At 31.6% G+C, this 21,556-nt stretch overlaps 1 protein-coding gene across 1 annotated transcript; it reads left to right on the forward strand.

Moving 5' to 3' along the window:
* Nucleotides 1–1,798: 1,798 nt before the first annotated feature.
* Nucleotides 1,799–2,752, forward strand: LOC112008474 (uncharacterized). Its single transcript, XM_024040802.1, has one exon. The coding sequence runs from the start codon at nt 1,799–1,801 to the stop codon at nt 2,750–2,752; it is 954 nt and encodes a 317-aa protein (XP_023896570.1).
* Nucleotides 2,753–21,556: the final 18,804 nt, after the last annotated feature.

The following is a 21,556-nucleotide window of genomic DNA, read 5'->3' on the forward strand; positions in this document are numbered from 1 at the left end:
GACCGTACGGTCCGACCGGGAAACCCGTGAACCGTTCACATTCACGGTCCATTTAAGGTTACGAACCGTTCCATGTGAAAAAAGCATGGAACCGTCCGAACCGCGGTCCGACCGGCCAGTTTTATGAATCGTGACCGGTTCTCACGGTTCAAACAGGTGCCCTATTTTAGCCTAAAACAGCGTCGTTTAGTCTCTGTTTTTTTTTCTTTTCCCTAATACGACGTCATTTTGGGCATTCTGATTTAATCACCCTGAAGGCTGAAACGAAACCTAATATCTCTTAAATCTCTCAATCACTCTCTCGTTTCTGCCTCTCCCTCGTCGCCGCTACGATCCTCTTCGTCGTTGCAGCTCAGCCTAGATCGCAGCTCACGCACCGCCGCCCAGCCGTCGTAGCTCCCTCATTTCTCTCACGCTTATCGCAGCTCAGCCGTCACAGCTCACGCTCATCGTTCAGTCGTCGCAGCTCTCCCTCGTTGCCGTCGTTTGGTACAATTTTTTTTTTCTTTTTTTAGCTTTCTGTTTTGAATTATGTGTTGGATATTTCTCTTAGGTTGATATTACTGGATCTGTATTTATCAGGAAAAAGATGTTAATTTTTTATGTATTTGTATGCAAAATGTTTTAGAGCTTATAGAAAGCTTTGGATTTAGGTAATGAAATTTCCTATATTTTGTTTTATGCTGTGTTCTAGAGGTACAAGCTGTAGATTTTGATTGGATTGTGTGTGTACTTTGATTGTTTTTTAAGGTTGTTTTTTGTACACTCAATTTTGTTACTTTAAATTGTGCTTGGTTTTTTAATGTGATTGGATTTAAGCATTTATGGTTAGAGCAGAAAAAGAAAGGAAAAGGAAATTATAGGAAATTATGAGAACTTTAGTGTGAATTCAGCTTGATCAACTATAGAGAGGGAATTGTAGGGATATGTATTTAAGCTTACGGAGATTTATCTGTGGATTTGATTATATTCTTTAAGTGTACTCGTTTATTTGATTATATTCTTAGCTCGGTTTAGGTCTTTGTTAATGAATTTGGGTTTAATGCTGAGTTCCCTTGTATGCTATATTATTGATTGTGGCTACATTGTACACTTTAATTGTTTCTTTTTAATGCTGAGTTCCCTTGTAATTCTTTGACTCTATGACTTTGTGTATATTAGTTTGTTAATTTGACTGTGTATGAAGTTGTGATTCTTTGACTATCTGTATTTCAAAAATTGATGGGTCTATGCGTGTTTGATTGGTTGTTTAGTCTTTTAGATTAAAATGGAAACAGAGACCGGGTCTACTCCATCACATGAAATTGATTCCAATGTAGTGGAGTCTAGCTCAAGAGTAAGGGAAAATGTTGATTCGGCTTGGGAACATTTTAGCCTTGGTAAGGATGAGAAGGGACGGAATACTTTTACATGTGTGTATTGTAGGCAAACATATAAAGGTGGGGGTATTAATAGGATGAAAAGACACCTTGCGGGGATAAAATGTGATATTGGATCGTGTAAAAAGGTTTCTCATGATGTGAGATACCAAATGTTGGAATATTTGAAGGAGTTTGAGTTGAAGAAAAAAGCTGAGAAACAACATCTAGAAGAAATGTTTAGTGTGCCTTCCACAAATAGTGATATACAAGAAGATGAAGATGTTCAAGAAGTATTTAGTCTAAAAAACCTGTTTTAGGTATAAAAAAAAAAGGGTACAAACCCAGTGGATAATTACTTTGCTCTAGGAACTACTCCAGGAGCTCAACCTGGTCTTAAAAGTGTGTTCCAAAGCAAAGAAAGGTTAAGGTAAGCTGATATGGCTATTGCAAGGTTTTTGTATGACAATTGCCTTCCTTTTAATGTAGTGAATTCAGCGTACTACCAAAAGATGATTGATGCCATAGCTGCTGCTGGTCCTGGTTACAAAGGTCCATCTTATCATGCCGTACGGGTCCCTTTGTTGAGGGATCAAAAGAAAGAGGTTCAATTGTTGGTTGAGTCACAACGTAGGCATTGGGCAGAAGTTGGATGTACACTTATGGTTGATGGTTGGATAGATACTAGACATAGGTCATTGATTAATTTCCTTGTTTATTGTCCTAAGGGAATGGTATTTGTAAAATCATTTGATGCCTCAGATATTGTGAAGAATACCAGAAACTTGTTTAAATTGTTTAATGAAGTAGTTACATGGGTTGGTCTAAAAAATATAGTTCACATGGTTACTGATAATGCTTCCAATTATGTATCTGCTGGTAAATTGTTGTGTGAAAAGTATAAAACTATTAGTTGGTCTCCTTGTGCAGCACATTACTCGAATCTTGTGCTGCAGGATATGGGAGACATGCCTCATGTGGAGAGACTCAAAAGCTGTGCAACCAAAGTCACAGTTTTTGTTTATAATCATGTGGCTTTGATTGCTTGGTTGAGGAAGAGACCTGGTTGGATAGATATTGTACGCATGGGAGCAAAAAGATTTGCTACTACTTTCCTTTCATTTGAAAGCCTTCATGTGCATAAGCATGACTTGCAAGCCTTAGTGACTAGCAAGTTCTTTGTGAACAATAGATTGGCAAGAGAGTCAAAGGCAAAAGAAGTAGTTTTTATCATTTTGGATAATTCTTTTTGGGATGATATTAATGTTCTTGTCAAGATTTCATCTCCACTTATTCATTTGTTACGGATTGTTGATTCTGATCAAAGGCCTGCAATAAGATATGTGTATGAGGGCATGCATAGAGCACGGTTGGGAATCAAGAAGATCTTCTGAATGAAGAAGCACTTGTACAAGCCATACATCTCAATTATAAAAAACCGTTGGGACAAACATTTGCGTAAAGATCTTCATGCTGCTGCATATTGGTTAAATCCCGCTTTTCAATATGATGAGGAGAATTTTTGTCGGAAACCAGTAGTAAATATGGCTGTTTTGGACTACATTAGGACAAAATATGATGGTGACAAAGAAAAGATAATTAAGGAAACTCAATATTTTCAAGACCGTATTGGGAGCTTTGATAGAGATCTCGCATTGTCAACAAGCACGACCACTCATCCAGGTGAGAAGTAATTAGTTTACTTTAATACTATAAACAAATCTTAGTTTTTTTGTTCATGTTGAAAGTTAGTTTTGTCACTATAATTAGAATAACTGAAGTGATTATTCAATTGAAAGTTTGTTTGTTTATGTTGATTAATATTAGATTACGTTATGTTATGAAAGTCAGATGAATGGTGGAAGTTGTGGGGTGCTGATACTCCAAACTTGCAAAAATTGGCAATTAGAATCCTTAGCCAAACTTTCGCCTCTTCTAGCTGTGAGCGTTGTTGGAGTTTATTTGATCAAATACATTCTAAGAGGAGAAATAGGTTGGAGCATCAAAGGCTCAATGATCTTATGTTTGTTCATCATAACTTGCGATTGAAACATAGGTAACTAAATGTTATATCTTGTCATTATATTAATTTTTAAGAAGTCATTTATATAATGCAATTGCTAGTTACTAATTATGTTCAAATTCCAATAATGAGCATGACATTTTATGATGCAGGCTTTACAACAAAAAGTTTAATTTTGATCCCATTGATTATGCAAGTATCGACAAAACTGATTTTTGGGTATATGTGGAAGAGGAAGACCCATATCTTAATTATGAAGAGTTGGAGAATGCAATTTATGAAGATGGTGTATATCCAGCAGAGCCTTCTTCTAATATTGAAGGTTAGTTTATATATATGTAAACAATTTGATAACCTATAATGATTTTTCTTTTATTTTTTTCAAACTTGTGTAAACATTATAATGATTTTTCTTTTTATTTTGTTCAAACTTGTGTGTTGAATCTATAGATGATAGCAGTGAGGTTGAAGGAATTGAGTTGGGAACATTTGGACAACCTATTGGCCCTTCTCCTGGATTTTCAGGGAATGATGATGAGCATGCTAACTTTCATGACATTGATAATTTATCATCATAATAATTCTGTTTGAACTTTGAAGTTTTATTTTGTATTTTAGAGATAATTTCTATGTCTTTTTGTAAGACACAGTGTGTAACTTGGAGTTTGAAGTTTTATTGTTGTTTTTTAGAAATAAGTTTTATGTATTTTTGTAAGAAACAATGTGTAGTTGTGTACTGTAACTTGGAGGCTTGTTTATGTATTTTTATTTTGTACTTTTAAGTTTTATGGATTACATGGGCTAGTTTGGACTACATTTGGGTGTGAATTTTGGTAATAGAAGCAGTACTAGTACCAATACAGTACTCCATCTATGTTTGCTTAATTAATTATTAGTTATGCATGTTTTACCTTTGTGTTAGTATTGTTAATTAGTAAGAGTAAGGTCTTCTTGTGCTTTTGTAATAGAAACAGTAATAGATACTTCAAACTAGCTAGGGCTATAGAACAATGCCTCAGAACATCAGCAGTTGCCTATATAATGCAGTGTTCTTTAAATGGTTATATTCTGTGTTAAGCAGCCTGCCTTTTTCTTTGGAGAACTCATTTTAGTTTTCATGAGTCTGCAAATATTTTGGAAGTTCTAAACTTCCTGTAATGATGATGAATAATGTATTAATACTGCTTCCTTTCAATGTATATTTTTTATACACATATATATATACATAGTTTTATCTTCACCGTAGTAACATGCAATGAAATTCAAAAGATCTTTGGGGCAACTAGTAATTTACTAAGCCTTTCCTTTTTCTCAGCTTGTGAATGCATTTGTGTATGTGTGTTGACTGTCTTCAAAGTAAATTAGACTATTTTAGTTAATTTTTCTATTTTTTATTAATTTAATGTTTTTATATATATTTAAAATAATTATTAAATTAATTATGTCTTCATCACGGTTCGACCCTGGTTCAATCTCAGTTCGACCTTAAAAACCTTGAATCTCTCCTTTTTATGGTTCAATGAACGATCCGAGTCTGAAAACCATGGTTTCAAGCCCTAAAAAATTAAAATTTTCCCAATTCAACAAATGGATCAAATTAAACCACAAAGATCAGTTGCATATCATCCCACAGAAAAAAAAAAAAAAAAAAAAAAAAAAAAAAAAAAAAAAAAAAAAAAAAAAAAAAAAAAAAAAAAAAAAAAAAAAAAAAAAAAAAAAAAAAAAAAAAAAATTTAAACCACAAAGATCAGTTGCATATCATCCCACAAAAAAAAAAAAAAAAAAAACCCAATGATAAATTTTGAAAGAAATTATCAAAAACACCGAAAACCCCAATTTTCATAGGTTCAAAAATATCCTTAAATGCATGAAAAAATACATGAAAAATGAAAATAAATGAAAAAGGAAGGGTAAAAGGGTCTTACTGGTGTATGAAGACAAAAACCCTTGAAAATATTTGAGGAAAAAAGACAAAAATAGTGACTTTGAATCTGACCGATTGAAGAGAGAGAGGAAAAGCTTTTTGAAAAAGTTTGAATAGTGTTTATCATGTGAAAAGCTTATGTTTAAAAAAAAAAAAAAAAAAAACCCTCTCTGAACGATTTTTGATTGATCGAAAATTACATTCAATCGATCCAATAACGATCGAAAATTACATTCGATCGATCTAGCAGAGATCGAACCAGATAGATTCAAACCAAAATTTTAATTGCAATTTCAATCGGTCAAGAAGCAGGTTCGATCAATCGAACATTTGGAAAAATCAATTTTTTGAAAAACAGAATAGTTTTATGCAGAAACAGCTCAAAGCATAGTATTTTATGAATAGAATGCATGAATATGAGATGAAATGCTTTTCACAAACACTTCTATTGAACCCAGATCTCCCGAAAATAAGATATTCAATCAATTTTATATAAATTCTCAAACTTCAAACATATTTTGCATTAAAATCAAGGAATTTTCAAACTTGGATGACCAAAACAAAATTAAACACAATAACATATATAAAGTTTAGCAAAGAGTAACTTGTGTAATGTGTGCAACTAGTAAAAGCTTAAAACACATGTGAGATGATATGTGAATAATAAGCAATCACAATTTCTACAAAATTCATTACATACATTTAAAAGAGATTATCATCTAAAGAGTTACATCATATAACTCCCACATCTCCTAGAAAACAAGTTTGCAATCATGTAAGTTTCTTGATTTGCCTCATAATGTACACACCAATTTTATTTGATTGAATTAATTATAGTCCAATAATGTACGCACCAATTTTAGCATTTAAACTAAGGCTACACCTTATGTTCTTTTTGTGCATATGCTACACTTTCTCGAGCACAAAATCAGATGATATGTACTAAGGTGTTCATGATTGGCTAGTAAATAGTGATGAGATGGTTATTTATGCATTTCTCATTAAGTTCAAGTTCAACAGTCAAAGGCATGTGACTTCAAGATTAAGACAAAGTGATAAAAAACTATAAACATCTTCTCACACAACATGCACTACAAAGTTCAAACTAGTAAAGTGCAATAAATAAGCTCATCAAAGTTAAATAAGGTACATAAACATGTTATGTAAAGATAATATGGCCAACGTTGATTTCAAATCCAAGAAAAATAACACAAAACAAATTTACTTCCCTTTTCCTCCTTTTTTTTTGTTTTTTTTTATTTTTTTAAAAGTAATAACAAAAACAACCTAGAATAAAATGCATGAATGTTATGCAATGCAAATCCTAGAAAAAAAAAAAAACAAACAAACAAAAACAAAAACAAAAACAACAAAGAGGAATGGTAAAAAAGACTAGAGCGATGAAGCACAAGGACCATGTCAGAAGGACTTAATTAGATTGAGCCTTTTACATCCAAAACTTTTTAGATGCAACTCTAGCATTGAAGTTGTTCTTTAATTAGAATTCTAAGCAACTCCAGGATTGGAATAAAAGTTTAAAGTATTTACCAACTCACCAATAAGTATCACAGGATCTTATACTTGAGACACAAGTATTTTTGGTTTATTTGCTTGCTTAAAAGCAGCTTACAACTTGAAAAAATTTGGATGAATGTGCCCAGACTTTCTACAAAAATTACAAACCGATGCAGGTCTATCATGCAACTTGGCCTTAGGAGGGTTAGGAGCCTTAGGATTAGACCCTTGAAGATCAACCCTAATCTTTCTAGGAGGCGTAACTCCAGTTGATTTGACAATCTTACTCACCGGAGGCTCGGAAGAAGAAACAAAGTTTGTGGAATGAGTTTCAGGCACAGAGATGCTTTCTACAAAACCTAAGCCAGTTTTGTCTGAGGGAGACTTTTGAACACTCAGTATATGATCAAGTTTGGAACTAGCAGACCTATTTGTTTGTTCTCTAGCAACAGATAATTCAAGTTTCAAATTCTTAACTTTATTAAACAAAAACATGTTCTTAGTCTTCACATTATTTAACAATTCATTAGCATCAAACAATTTCACAAGCAAATTTTTCTTATCAAGTTCAAGAGATGCAATTTTCTTTAAGTCTAAATTAACACTCATAGCATCCTTTGCAACAACTTTGCAAAGTTTATTATAGGCTTCTTGTAAATCTGCATCCTCAGAGAGTTCCCAATCAAAAGGGTTCTCTTCAACAACCTACAGCAATAGCTGCGAAAATAATGAAGTTTCCATCCTCATCACTACTAGACTCATTGTCAAAAACTTCATCATCACTAAGGGTAAAGCTATAACCCTTAGACCTCAAGAATTTAGGACATTCTGATTTCACATAACCATACCCTTGACAACCAAAACATTATTGACCCATAGAATTATTAGAAGGTTGACCTACTTTCTCTTTAGGTTTTTCAGTGTTATTCACCTTAATGGGATCATTCTTCCTAAAATTTCTAGGTTCAACATTGTTTTTACCTCTTGCCCTTCTGTTGTTATTCCTAAGCCTAAGAAAGTTTCTAAAGTTCTTGGCAAGGTAAGCAATCTCTGTAGTAGAGAATTCATCATCAAATCCATTCACATCAATATCATCAACAAACTTAAGAGCCATTGATTTGGATTTACTTGTCTTAGGTAGGTCCAACTCATAGGACTGAAGAGATCCTATAAGTTCATCAACAGAAATGAAGTCCACATCCTTACTTTCAGTGATGACAATCACTTTAGGTCTAAAATTCTCAGTCAAAGATCGAAGAATCTTCTTAATAATTTTAGGTTGATCATAGATTTCACCCAAATTATAAGCAGAATTAACAATGTCATTAAGCTTAGCATGGAATTTATCAGAACTTTCATCATCAGACATGTTAATGCTTTCAAATCTAGTTGTTAATTGTTGCAACTTATTGATCTTAACTGCCTTTGTGCCTTCATGCACAGTTTGGAGAATATTCCATGCAATGTGAGCAACCTCAACAATAGAGATTCTTTTGAAATCCTCCATAGAAAGAGCATTAAAAATAACATTCATAGCTTTGCTATTAAAAGCGACTGCTTCTTTTTGATAAGTTTGTCACTCACTAATAGGAGTAGTGGGCTTCTCCCATCCATATTCAACAGAATTCCAAACTCTCTCAGCAATAGATTTCAGGAATACTTTCATCCTTACTTTCCAATAAGTATAATTATTCTCATCAAAGTAAGGTGGGATAACAAGAGAGTGACTGTGTTCCAAGATAACAGGGGTCAAGGATCAACTCTTAGATCAAAGGATCTAAACACTAGAGCTAACTCGCTCTGATATCACTTGTGCGTTTTTAGACCCCTTAAACATAACCAGATTAACCTAGTTATTTAGCCAAGTGATTAACTTAGGTAAATTATGTAGATCTAGGTTAACACATATAAATCATATCAGTAAATCCAGCAATTTACTCGATTCCAACTTTACACATAAACATACTTTGAGCAGGTCTAAAAACAAGACTAAACGTTTTGATCATGGTTTGCCAATATTACAAAATGAAGTTCTAATACATTTAAATCTAAAGTCTTAGAACCCAACAAACCTCTTCCCTCTAAAGAGTAAGAGTATAAGCTCCATGGCTAATCCTCACGAAGTGATGCCTCCTGAAGGGTATCTCTGATTAGATGATAGAATAATGGTCTTAAGTCTTAGTAAACACTCTGGCACCAAGCACCGAGAATTCAACCTTATTCTGCAATAACCAAAAAATGATACGTCACTATTAGGAAAAGGTGTTCCTCAAAGAATAATTAATGACTTAGCTAACAAACCCATTCCCTAGGTGAACCAGGGGTGGCTCCACATTGAAGCCATGTTGGTCACAGATCACTGACCTGGAAAAAAAATTATTATATATAAAATTTAAAAATTATATAATTTTTTTACCGTTAAAATAAATTTGTGGCCATCCAAAATTTTTTAAGGCCCAACGAAATTAAACTTTGGACAAAGTTTCACAACAAACTTAATTGTAAATTAAGACTACAACTCCACTTAATATTTTTTTAATGGATGTGAATTTTAACAAATCCACCTTTGGATTATAATTCTTCTTATATTCTCCATACATTCAAAAATTCAATAAGATTAAAGATCAACATCTATGCCATCAATGAAATGTTTGAATTTAGATTTTGTAGTCTAAAATTATATATATATATATATATATAAATTTATGGATTAAATAGTAAATAGTATCCAATTGGCATGAAATTTGACTTTTATTTTAAAAATATAATAAACATACAATTAAATTGTTAGATTTTCAAAATTATAGTCATGTTAATTTGTCTAGTAAGAGTTGTAGCCTAAAACTACAACTAAAATTGTAGCCAAATTTTGTTCACAAACTTTCATCCTCTTAACAATATATTAGGTCCTTACAAACAAAAATAAAAGTTCCAAGAAAAATTTATTGAACTAAAATTTTAAAAGAGATGTAATTTGTAGTGTTAATAATGAGACTATCAAGCAACGATTTCAAAATAAGAAAACTCATAGAAGGGAATTGTAAGATTCTATGTATTTGCATGTTTTTTTTTTTTTTTTGGGTCAATATATAAAATTTTCTTTTTATTAAATTTTGTATAATTTAAGTTTCATAATAACCACCAAAAAAAAAAAAAAAATCTAGAGCTGCTACTGAGGTGTACTCACACCAAATGGAAGTTCGAAGCCTCCAAAGGAGTTTTAGCATTTGATCGCCGTATAAAAAGGAAGAAAAACTGGAACAAAACTTTGAACTTTTCAAGAGACGCGCGGACTGTAATGTTAGATGGAAGAGTTGAACAAAGTGACGAAGGCAACCAAGCTAGAGAGGAACTAAGAAGCTTTTCAAGATAAAGTCTATAATTATAAATGGAAGTGATGAACAACGTTACCAAGGCACCCAAGGCGATCAAGGTGCTAAAACTAATACTAGCCCTACATAAAGCATTGGGTTAACAGAGAGATCATGAAAATAGCTACTGCATTTCATGCAAATCAATAGAACAAAATACTTGATTCAATGTATTTGATAGATTTTTGTTTTTCTTGTTAAAGAGAAATATCTGTATTGCAAGTTGCACTTGTGTCACACTTGATTCAATGTATTTTTATTGTTTGATCTTTAATTTCAATGTACTTTGTATTATTGTAGGTATTGGGTATATAAATGTATGAGTAAAGTTTTACGTTGAATAATAATAATTGTTGGTGCAAACACAATAATAATGGAAACAACACTAAGAGAAACTGAATAGTACGTTGAATATTATTAATTTAAAGAGAGAAATTACACAACATTATTTGGACTGAGGCGCGGTACTCGCTCTCTTTAAGGAGATTCAAGCCCTTGGTTGGCTAATCTTTGTAACCCGTATAGACCTTCTCTGACTTGTCTCCCCCAGGATACAACAACCCAACAAATGTTGTATGGCTAGAACAGCTTCTGCACAAAGTGTTTAAGCCCAAAGCTCTACCAAAAGAATACCTTTTTTTGGCCCGAAATTTCTCAAGTATTTAGGAATATTATTAAATTCACTCTCTCACACAACACTCTTTGCTTTTAACTATTTTCTTGATTCACTCTTGATATGAAATTAGTCCATAGCATAACCGTATATATAGTCTTCCAACCCTTCACATAACCTACATGTTATTTATTAATTTAGAAAACTTCTCTTAATTTATTTAATCTAACTTCATACAAGTAACTCTTTCTTTAACAAATTATAACTCATCTCTTTATTCATCTTCAGTTATTTTGAGTTTCAACATATTTAATTTAAAATGTACTAACAATAATGTGAAAAGTGGATGATATATATAGGTAAAACTAAGAGAATATCCAATTGGAATTTAATTAGAGTCTAATTTTAAGCCACGTATCCCATCTAATCTAAGTTTGAAATTTTTGTGTTGAGTGAGTTAATTCAATGTAAAAATTAGATTTCAACCCAAAAAAAAAAAAAAAAATTAATTATAGTTTAATCTTGCCCCACGTGTCCCATATAATCTAAGCTTTTTAATTTTTGTATCAAATGAGTTAATTTAGTATAGAAAACGAGGAGTCTAATATAAATAAACCATAAAATACCTAATCATATAACTAAAAACAATTCAAATTTGTAAGTCATTTGTGTAACATACCATAACTATGTATAGTCCATTACTAACTTAGTTATATATATATATATATATATATTTCAAATCAAAGTTTAGAGAAAATTCAATTAGAATCAAAATTGAATTTTTCTTTTGTTAGCTTTCCATACAAATTAAATTGTTTAGGTTATGTTTGGTAACAGTTTTTGTTTTCTATTTTCAAAAACTTGTTTTTGGGAATATGAAGAAAAAATAATTTTCTTGTATTTTTGAAATAAAAAACATGTTTGGTTAGTTGAAATTAAAAAAAAAAAAAATTGAAGAAAAAAAATAGAAAATACTAAAATATGATGTTACTAGGATTTGAACTATAATGCTAACTCATTAAATGAGACAGATTCATTAAATTAAATGCGTGTTTTTATTGACTTTTGAGAATTAAAAACTGAAAACAGTCTTTTGCATGTTTTCAGTTTCCTTCACAAATTGAGTTTTGAGAATAATTTTTGTTTTCTGCCCATTTTGGGTTGCAAAATATGTTTTTCAGTCTCAAAAAAAGAAAATGGTTTTTGGAAACAGAAAATAAGGGTAAAAAACAGTTGTCAAACATACCCTTAGATTTTTGCTTTTGTTTTTTCTATGAACTAACGAGCATATTTTTTGTATAGGTTCTATTCAAATATTTTGTATGCAAAGATATAGAATATAACAAGCTGTAATTGAGCTGAACAATCTCATACATCTATCCATATTCAATTTAGAAGATACTATTTGACCAATATATTATTTTATTTGTGTTACATTTAGTAGAATTTTACAAATAGTAATTGTGAATTGATATTGTATATGTAGTATCCAATAGTGATTTTCAAAATTATATACATAATAACAATATAATGAGAAACTTGGTGCAACCGGTATTATAAAAATTGCAAGAAAAAACTATTTTAGTAATTCCAAATGTCCTAGTCAAACTATGTCCTATATATTTAATAACTCAAGTTAACATCAATAGTACCATTACAATTCAGCATTCTTATGCGTAAGTATGGATTACATACCAGTATATATTAATAGCCAAAATTTAGAGAAAATCCAATTAGATTTTAATTTGATTCTCAATTTTGTGCTACATGTTCCATTTAATTTTTAAATTTGTACTGAGTGAATTATTAAGTGTAAAAATAAAAAAGCTCAAATCCAATTAGATTATAAATTATATTTCAATTAGAGTCTAATTTTTCGCCACGTGTTCACTTATTTTTAAATTTTTATGGTAAGTGAATTATTGAATAAAAAAACAGAAGAGTATAAATTCAATTAAATTCTAAATCATATATATATATATATATAATGAGAAACAATAAAATATTTTAGAAATGTATGATTTTTAAAAAGTGTAAGCTAATATTATGTATAATTTGAATCTCTTCTAAAAAAATGTATAGTTGTAATTGTTTTTAATTATATTCATGCATATGCACAGGACTATATGCACAGGACTATATACTAGTATAACATAATTGAGCCTAAACTTATAAGTTTTAACATTTTTGGGTTAAATTGTATTACTATATGTTACTCCATTTGTCGCAGTTTGTTTGTCCTCTATTCCATTTTATAGGATGTCCCAAAATATTGTCCTGTTTTTAAAAATAGAAGTTATTAATTTACTAATGTTCATATTATACCCCTACTTTATTTTCAAAATTATTTGAAAAGAAAACTAACAAATATTTTAAAAAATCAATCTAATTAGGATACCTTTTTAGTTGTCTCATTAAAAATAACTTCCTTTTTTTTTAAAAGCTGATAATTTACTTAATGGTAGTTTTGAAAACTTATACATTTTTATAAGGCAGATAAGACAATAAATGATATTTCCTTAAAAATTTTGACTTTTCAAACAAGACAAACAAATTGGGACTGAATGAGTATATTAACTATTCAATTTGAGTTTTCTCAAAGAGTTCTCTCCCCAATAGTGAGTTAAATTGTAATGGGTTGAAAGAGATCAAAGTTGTAGTTTGGAGTTGCATGCAAAGGAATTTTTCACAAGCACAATTCAAAGGGCCGGGCAATTTGCCAAGTGAGTTCACCTTTTGAAATTCAATTAAGACAGCAATTTCACCTTTCTCTCATCTCTCATTGACTTAAGCACGAATATGATTGAACTTGAGAGAATTTAGTTATGAACTTCTTTACAATATAAGCCTTTAGCCTCTTTCTATATAAGCCTCATTTCTCATGAAATTTGCAACCCCAATTCTCATGTTGAAGAGTTAGAGAAAATCCTAGCTAAAACCCTAGAGCTAAACCCCGTTTCTTCTCTCTACATTCTCCCTCTCTAATTGCCAATTTAAATGAGAGACACAGTTGTAAAAACACTAATCGTATCGTAAATCATTTTTTCTTTTTTATGTATTGTGTTGTATCATGTATCATAAGATACACAAACAATATGTAAAATTTACAATATATATATATATATATATATATTGTATATTGATTATAAAATTAGAACACATGCAACTATTGACTGTTTTATTATTTGACAAAACAAACCAAATAAATCAAATAAAAATATATTTATAACATTGATATCCAAATTTATCAAATGTAAAAGTATCAATACATAATATATAAGTCAAAATAAATTTTTTTCACACACCTACCCAATTGCAACCAAAAAAACCCAACGCAGGGCCAGCCTAGACCTGCTTATAATATTCATCTTTTCCTAATGGAATTCATGTTCATGGTCCAAAAAGAAAATATAGAGTTGGAGTGTCAAGGAAAAGAAAATATGAAAAGTGGGGCCAATGTGTGGTCTAAATTTTTAGGGAAAAAGAGAGGAAAAAAACTCATACTAGGTTTTTGTATTGTACTAAAGTAGTAGGGACCCAATAATTTTATTTTTTTTATTAAAAAAATTAGAAAAAGGCTCAAGTCAAATCCCAAAATTTTAGAAAAGAAATTATTGGATCCTTCTAAAATCTCTAACAAGTTAACTTAATTTAAGTCCACACCTACCCAACGTAAACGCAAAACCCAGCCCAAGATCAACTTATCATATTCATCTTTTCCTAGTGAAATTCAAAAGAGAAGAATTTGAGAGATTTGCCCTCAACAAACCCCAAAGTCACCGAAAGAGAAGAAATTACCTTTACCTGCAACTTCAACCATTGGAATGCAAAGATTAATTTAACTGGAGAATGCTTCTTTTCTTTGGTGGTGTGGTGGCCGTGTTGCAGTAGCTAGCAGTTGAAAATAAGAGTGAAAATGGGAGGTGGGCCGGTGGCAAATAGAGATAGGTGGTAGGTGTTTGTGACCGAGGATTAACATGCCTCTCTAAAACCATTAACATCGAAGGTTTTAAAAATTTTAACTTTTAATAACTTAAAAAAATTATTTTATATATTTTAAAACACCATTTTAAATACATCCAACATTAAAAACTTCATTTTTTTTTTATCATTTCATTTAAATATTCTTTCTTTTACTACTCAAGTCTCTCTCTCTCTAAATTTCATTTAAATAATAATTTCTGTGTTTACCATCTAGCTACAGTAAGGTATTAAAAGTTTTGAATTTTGTACTTTTCATGTAGTTGATTTTTTTTTTTTTTAATAAAGATTTTTGGTATTAAAATGACATTTTAGCTATTTTAACACATTTGATGTGAATACTCTTAGGCATTAGCTTTAGGCTTTCTCATTAGTTTGAAAAGAAAAGAAAAAGACACATATCATCTGTTTATTAATGTAGAGTAGAGCACAATATGTGAGAAATCCTTTGAGTTTTGTGTGTAGTTGAAAGGAAGATAGCTTTCGTACAGAGATGAAGGTTGCTTTCATGATTAATGCTCTATACAGGTAATGTTGCCAGACATTTTTACTTACTATTCACAAGATTATCATTTCTATCGTACTCACTAAAAGGAAAATTTGAAATTTCCTCTTGTTTTACTCAAGTGAAAATTTTTTGTCATATAATATTTAACAGAACAATGCCAATAGAGTTGCACACGAAGGTTATATTGACAACGAATATAACTTCAAGGACAAAATTGATAACGAGAACAATTCGGACCAAACTTTATTGTAACCCTAATCTGAAAGCAATTAGTAGGACCCAGTTTGGTAAAACAACAACCAATACCAGACATCAAAATTAAGACTGAGGGAGGTTTATGCAGTAGTATAGTTGCACAAAAAGCTAATTTGTTAGAAGAGGAAATAGTATGGATTGAGGCTCTACCATATTTATTTTAAAAAAATTATAAATAACAAAAGACTTAGTGCAGTTTGGTTTGGGTTTTCAAATATTACTCTCAAATTATTTTTAAAATTTAATTTTGACATTAAAACTAAAGATGATTTTTCTTTTCACGTTTTTTTTTTTTTTAAGTAAAAGAGTGTGTGAAAAAAAAAATAATCAAAAAAGTATAAAAAGTTTTGCTCCAAATATGTTTGGAGTCTTGGGCTCTAATTACCAATAAAAAGACAACACATGTCACATCATTTACAATGCATATGACTTAGCTGATTGGGTTAAATATGTAATGTGCATTGTATATAATAAGAACTAATTTCATTTTCTTATTGGTTGTTGAAGCTCAAAACTCTAAACATGTTCATAAAAACTTTAGTGAACTCATTTTCAATCTTACCATATAGAGTTATGGTCTAATGGTTAGAGTCTTTATGTGGGATAGGCTTTCACTTGTTGAAACAATTAGTGCTCAATGTGAGGTTGAGCCGTTGAGGTCAGGCTATAGCTCAAGTGCTCAACTAACATGAGTATACATTAATATACATCTTGGTGAATAGAAACTTTACGGTTGGTAAATGTAAACATTTTGATAAGTTATTATTAATTAACTTTCACTAAAAAAAAAAAAAAAAAAAAACTTTCTTTTATTGTTTCCATTCGTTTTGTTAATTTACTTATTAATCTGTACAATAAGTGAATTAACTCATTAATATTTTCACTTAATCAGATAATTAGAAACTCCAAGCCTGACCTACTAATTTTAACATCTTGGATAACACGTCTGTTGATCTAGTCATAAATTAAATTACAGCTATACATACGCGGTACGCTTACAGCTTCAAATGAGTGGAAGCTTCATGCATGTAGCTTAGCGATCCATTGATATGGATAGGTCACTAACAAGTTGCTCAGTTCCAAAAGGCCAAGTCATATAGCTTGGAAAAACTCGTTTTTTGATTTTTTATTTTTCAGCATTAAATAAAACAAACAAGAAAAACCCAGGTTTTGGCTCCCCTATATATATATATATATATATTGCCAAGGCCAAACATCCAAGTCATAACATCATTAGTCCACCAACTACCTCAACATTATTTCTTTCCGTTCTCATATCCTTTTCCACAAAGCGCTTACTCATATATATCACATAGTACATATTCTATATATCATCCACAAAGCGCTTACTCATAACTTATTTTCCAAATTTTGTGGGCCCCACACTAACTTTGTTTGTTTAGATCAGTTTCTTAACTCAATTTCCATAACTCAATACTAAGAAAAAAAAAATGAGTGTGAGTTATGGAAACTAAAAACAAATTTTTGATGTTTTCAATTTTTTACAATTGAGTTTCAATGGCATTTTTGTAAAATTAAGCAAATAATGGGACCCACCCGCATGACTTGTCCCATCACATAAGGTCTTTCTCCAAAAATCAGTTTGGCATTCTCACTCCAACCCATTCTGCTCTCTGTCTCTTCTCCTTCTTCATTTTTTTTCTTTTAACCAAAGTTCTCTCTTCTCACTAAATCTTCATTGCTCCTCCACAAGCCACCACCACCACACCAATCGTCACCATCTCGAGCCACCACCACAAGCTATTGTGAGATTAGTTCAAGCTCAGCCCAGATCAGGCCTTCATTCTCTCTCTCTCTCTCTCTCTCTCTCTCTCCTCCCATTGCCCAATCAGTTTCTCTCTCAATTTTTTTTTTTAACTCTCTCATCCCTTTTGCCAGATTGGTTCATCTCCATGTCTAATTTCGTGATTTGGATATCCAATCTAAGGATTTTGAGTTTGGGTTTAATACGTTTGTGGTTTGGATTTCCTGTGCATTTATGTGTTGGTGGGTTTGGATTTTTGGTTATGGTTGTTGAGGCTTGGGCTATGGTGGAGGTTGCCTGTGCATTCATTTGGATTTTTTTTGGGAGGTTGTGGTTATGGGTGAGGGCTATTGGTGGGTTCGGATTTTTGGTTTTGATTGTGGTTATGGGTTTCCTGTGCATTATTCTTTTGGATTTTTTGTGTGGTTGTTGGTGGTGTTGATGGTAGTGGAATCTGGTTTGCCATTGGTGGTGACAATAAAATTGGGTTTGGGTGTGGGTTTCATGTTCTTTGTGTAGAGTCACGCAAGTAAGAGAAGAAGACAGTTAAAAAAGATTGATCGGTGGGCTCCATCATTTGGCAAAAAGTGGACTTAAAAGCTGAGATATGGGACTAGCTTTTGTTACCAAACAAAATTTTTGAGTTTTTGAGTGATAGTGGGATTTGAGTTATGAGTTATGGCTTTTGAGTTTGAGTTATGAGTTACGATTACTGAATTATGAAAATTGAGTCATGTCTAAACCAAACGGGCTCTTAGTGCTTGATGTGAGATTCAAATCGGGCTATAGCTCAAGTGCTTAACTAATATTTTTACAAAATATTTTAAAAGGAATGGCTTTAAGTTACAGTGCTCAACTAAAACTTTTGCCCTGCCCCTCCTTAACCTCTACCTCTATGCTTCGTCCCACGCAAGTTTTTCTTGCCTCACATAGGTGGTGGGGCGGGGATGAGGTAAGATTTTAACCTCTATTATGGGACGGCGCAGGGATGGGTTTAGAAATTAATTCAACCCCGCCCCATCTCGCTTATTGTTGATAAGGGCTATAACTGTAAATTTTTATATCCTAAATCCTTACTATTTAAACAAATAAATCAATACTAGTTTATTTAAATGCATGCATATTAAGATTTATGTTTTTGTTATGATATTGTCTTGTGAAACAGTTGAGATAGGCCAAATATGTATAGACCCCTCGTGATGATTTAATTGATTAAATAATCAAGTTTATTAATTAATCAAATTAACATACAATAAGCGTGGTAGCACAAACAAATCACCAATTAAACTAAGTATGCAGCAGAAAATAAATTGACACGGTAATTTGTTTAGGAACAGGGAAAACCTACACGGCAAAAACCCCAATGGGTGATTTTAAGGTCACCACTTCTGAGAATCTACTATTATCACAACAAGCAATTACAAGTAAATGAATCCCAGTACCTTATACCAATCTATAGTTGAACCATTACTCCAATACCCAATTGGACTTGTTCTGTAGTGACAATCTCTCCATGTAATGCACAGCTCCCAGTACGTGACTAACCAATTGCGCAGATCCCAGTACGTGACTTCAATCACCAACTAGAGAAGGTTGTTGGCTACAAAGTTCTTCAGTTCATCACACGATAAAGATCAAGAAGATGATCACAAAACCCAATGGTGCACAAACATAGCAACTTCTTCACAAGAAAGATGAACTAGGGAAAATTCTGTCTCCGGTCATAATTTGCTTGAACAAACTTTGCTCAACAGTTGTGCAACTTGTGTCCACTTTTGACGGCCCTTTAAATAATCTTTTTACATGTCTAGGGTTGTAAGAAAAGAAAGTCCAAACATACAATCATAAATTGGAAGAAAACAAAATAGAAAAATCTATTTTACTTAAACCTCGACAGATAGCTATCTGTCGAGCTGCTGTCGAGCCACGGGGCTGGAACAGCTTTTCAAACTCGATAGATGCTAGCTATCGAGCTTTAATGACAGGCACTTTCTCAGCTTGAATCTTAGACAGACTTGCATGGTTTTAATACTTAATCTTGAAACAACGATTCTTGGAGTATTAAACACATCCTAGATCTACCCAATTACAAGTAAAGTGCGTTTTGTCAAAAGATTAACCAATTACATAAAATAGTGACATATATTCCTAACAAATGAATCACATATGTCCTAACAAGTTGGATAATATTATACAGTTCTTGCTAAATATTATTTTGATTTGATATAATAAATTTAGTTGTAATTTCAAGTATATTTATATTAAAGAAACATATTTTATTTTTTCAAAATATTGTAATATTTATGGAGCAAATTAACACGAAGTAGAATTTTACAATACGGGGATGAGATAAGGAAGCTTTCCCCATCATACAGGGTGGGGTAAGGATGAGGCAAGTCAAAACCATGCAAGGTGGGGGAGAAGATCTCATCCTTCAGCCCCGCCTCTCCCCTTTGCTATCCCTAGGTGTAACTCTAAGTTATATTACACTACTAAATTTTTTTTTTTTTTATTGGATGTGAATTTTAACAAAAACATTGTTGGATTAAAATTCCTTCTTATACTCCACATGCTTGTAGAAAGATTTGAGATCAGTTACTATGTCATGGATCACATGTTTAAATTTCAAGTTTTTGTATTTAAAATTATGCATAAAATATGGGTTCCTAAATGGAATAGGAAATGGAATCCAATTGACACAAAACTTGGCATGCATGTTAAGAACATAGAAAACATGTAATCTAACGATGAACATTTTGAAATATTAATCTAATAAAAAGTTATTAAGTAGTGTAATATTATTTAAAGTTATATAAGATGTAACTTGAACCCAACTAATTTTAAAAACTATTATTAATTGGCTATATTTTTCCTTGCATTTAAAGGAAGGTTCTTAGTTATGACGAATAAAAAACTCTAGGATAAATCATTATTAATCTTACCATATATATATATATAGAGTCGTGATCCAAATCCAATGGTTAAAGTCTTTATGTGGTATTAGGTTTTAAATATTTAGTCTTAAATGTTTAGGTTCTAATTCTATTGTATGTTGGCAAACCGTGAACAAAAACATGTCTAGTATAAGATCTTAGAGTCTTAGAAGTGTTTTAGATATTACTCAAGCTGATACAAGTCAAGATTTTAGAATATACAAGTTACAGAAAGAAGAATTGAGAATTTGTCAAACTCGACTGATTAAGACACGAATTTGCAAAATTTTAAATAAGACCTAATAGCCAGCGAAATGTTTAAGGTTTGTGTCCAACACTGCTAGGTACAAAAGCAAAACCCTAATACACATTTTTCAAGTCTTAGAGTCACTCCTATGAGATTTGTGAGGTTTTGTAACCTTCTAACTCTTCAAGCAGTTACCGGAGATCAAATTCATATTGTTAGTACCGGTGGAGTAAAGTTGCTGCCAAGCCTTCAGCTATCAAGTATACTGAGGATGAAAGCATGAACATGTGGTTCATGTGAGAACAAGATCCAAATCACGGAAGTCAATGGAGTTCAGAGCTTAGTTTGGCAATTGTGTTAGATTTACTATGAATTGGTACTCTTGATTATAAATCTTAACTTGATATAGTGGATTTTTCTATTGGGATCATTCCCCTCAAGTTTTTACCTTGAAACGAGTTGTTTCATTGGTTTTTTTAGGTCATCACATCTTACGTTATTTACTTTTCCGATGTATTTTATTTCATGTGATAAATCTTTAACCTAAATCTGAATAACTAACCTAAGTAACAACTTGATTGCTATATTAGGTTAAACAACCTGTGTTTTCCAAAGGTCTAAATTCTAACATGTGAGATAGGTTTTAATTCAGAGTTTCAAGTGTGACAAAGTGATAAACTTGTGATAAACTGATAATGCTAGTTTGACATAAGGACTATTGCCTTTCACTGCTTGAAACAAGTAGTGCTTAACGTGAATTAAGGGGCCAAAATGGGCATTTGCCCCTTTTGCCAAAACTTTCTAACAAAATGATTTTGTTTTGAAATTATCTAGTAAAATGTCCTTGTTTTAAACTCGATTTTCTAAAAATCGAGTTTCAAAACATGGGCATTTTACTAGATAGTTTTAAAACAAGAATATTTTACTACATATTTTGAGCGAAATGGACAAATACCCATTTTAGCTTGACTTAAGGACTATATTGGGTCGTGGACTCCAATGGTCTGGGTCTTTCTGTGGTATATATTTTGAATTCAAGCTTCAGGCGCGACGGAATGATAGT

Source organism: Quercus suber, unplaced genomic scaffold (assembly GCF_002906115.3).
Source record: "Quercus suber isolate HL8 unplaced genomic scaffold, Cork oak 2.0 scaffold_72, whole genome shotgun sequence".
In the NCBI taxonomy this organism is placed as follows: domain Eukaryota; kingdom Viridiplantae; phylum Streptophyta; class Magnoliopsida; order Fagales; family Fagaceae; genus Quercus; species Quercus suber.

Excerpts from the sequence above, each read along its gene's own strand:
- LOC112008474 (XM_024040802.1), top strand. The coding sequence starts at position 1,799 with ATGGCTATTGCAAGGTTTTTGTATGACAATTGCCTTCCTTTTAATGTA.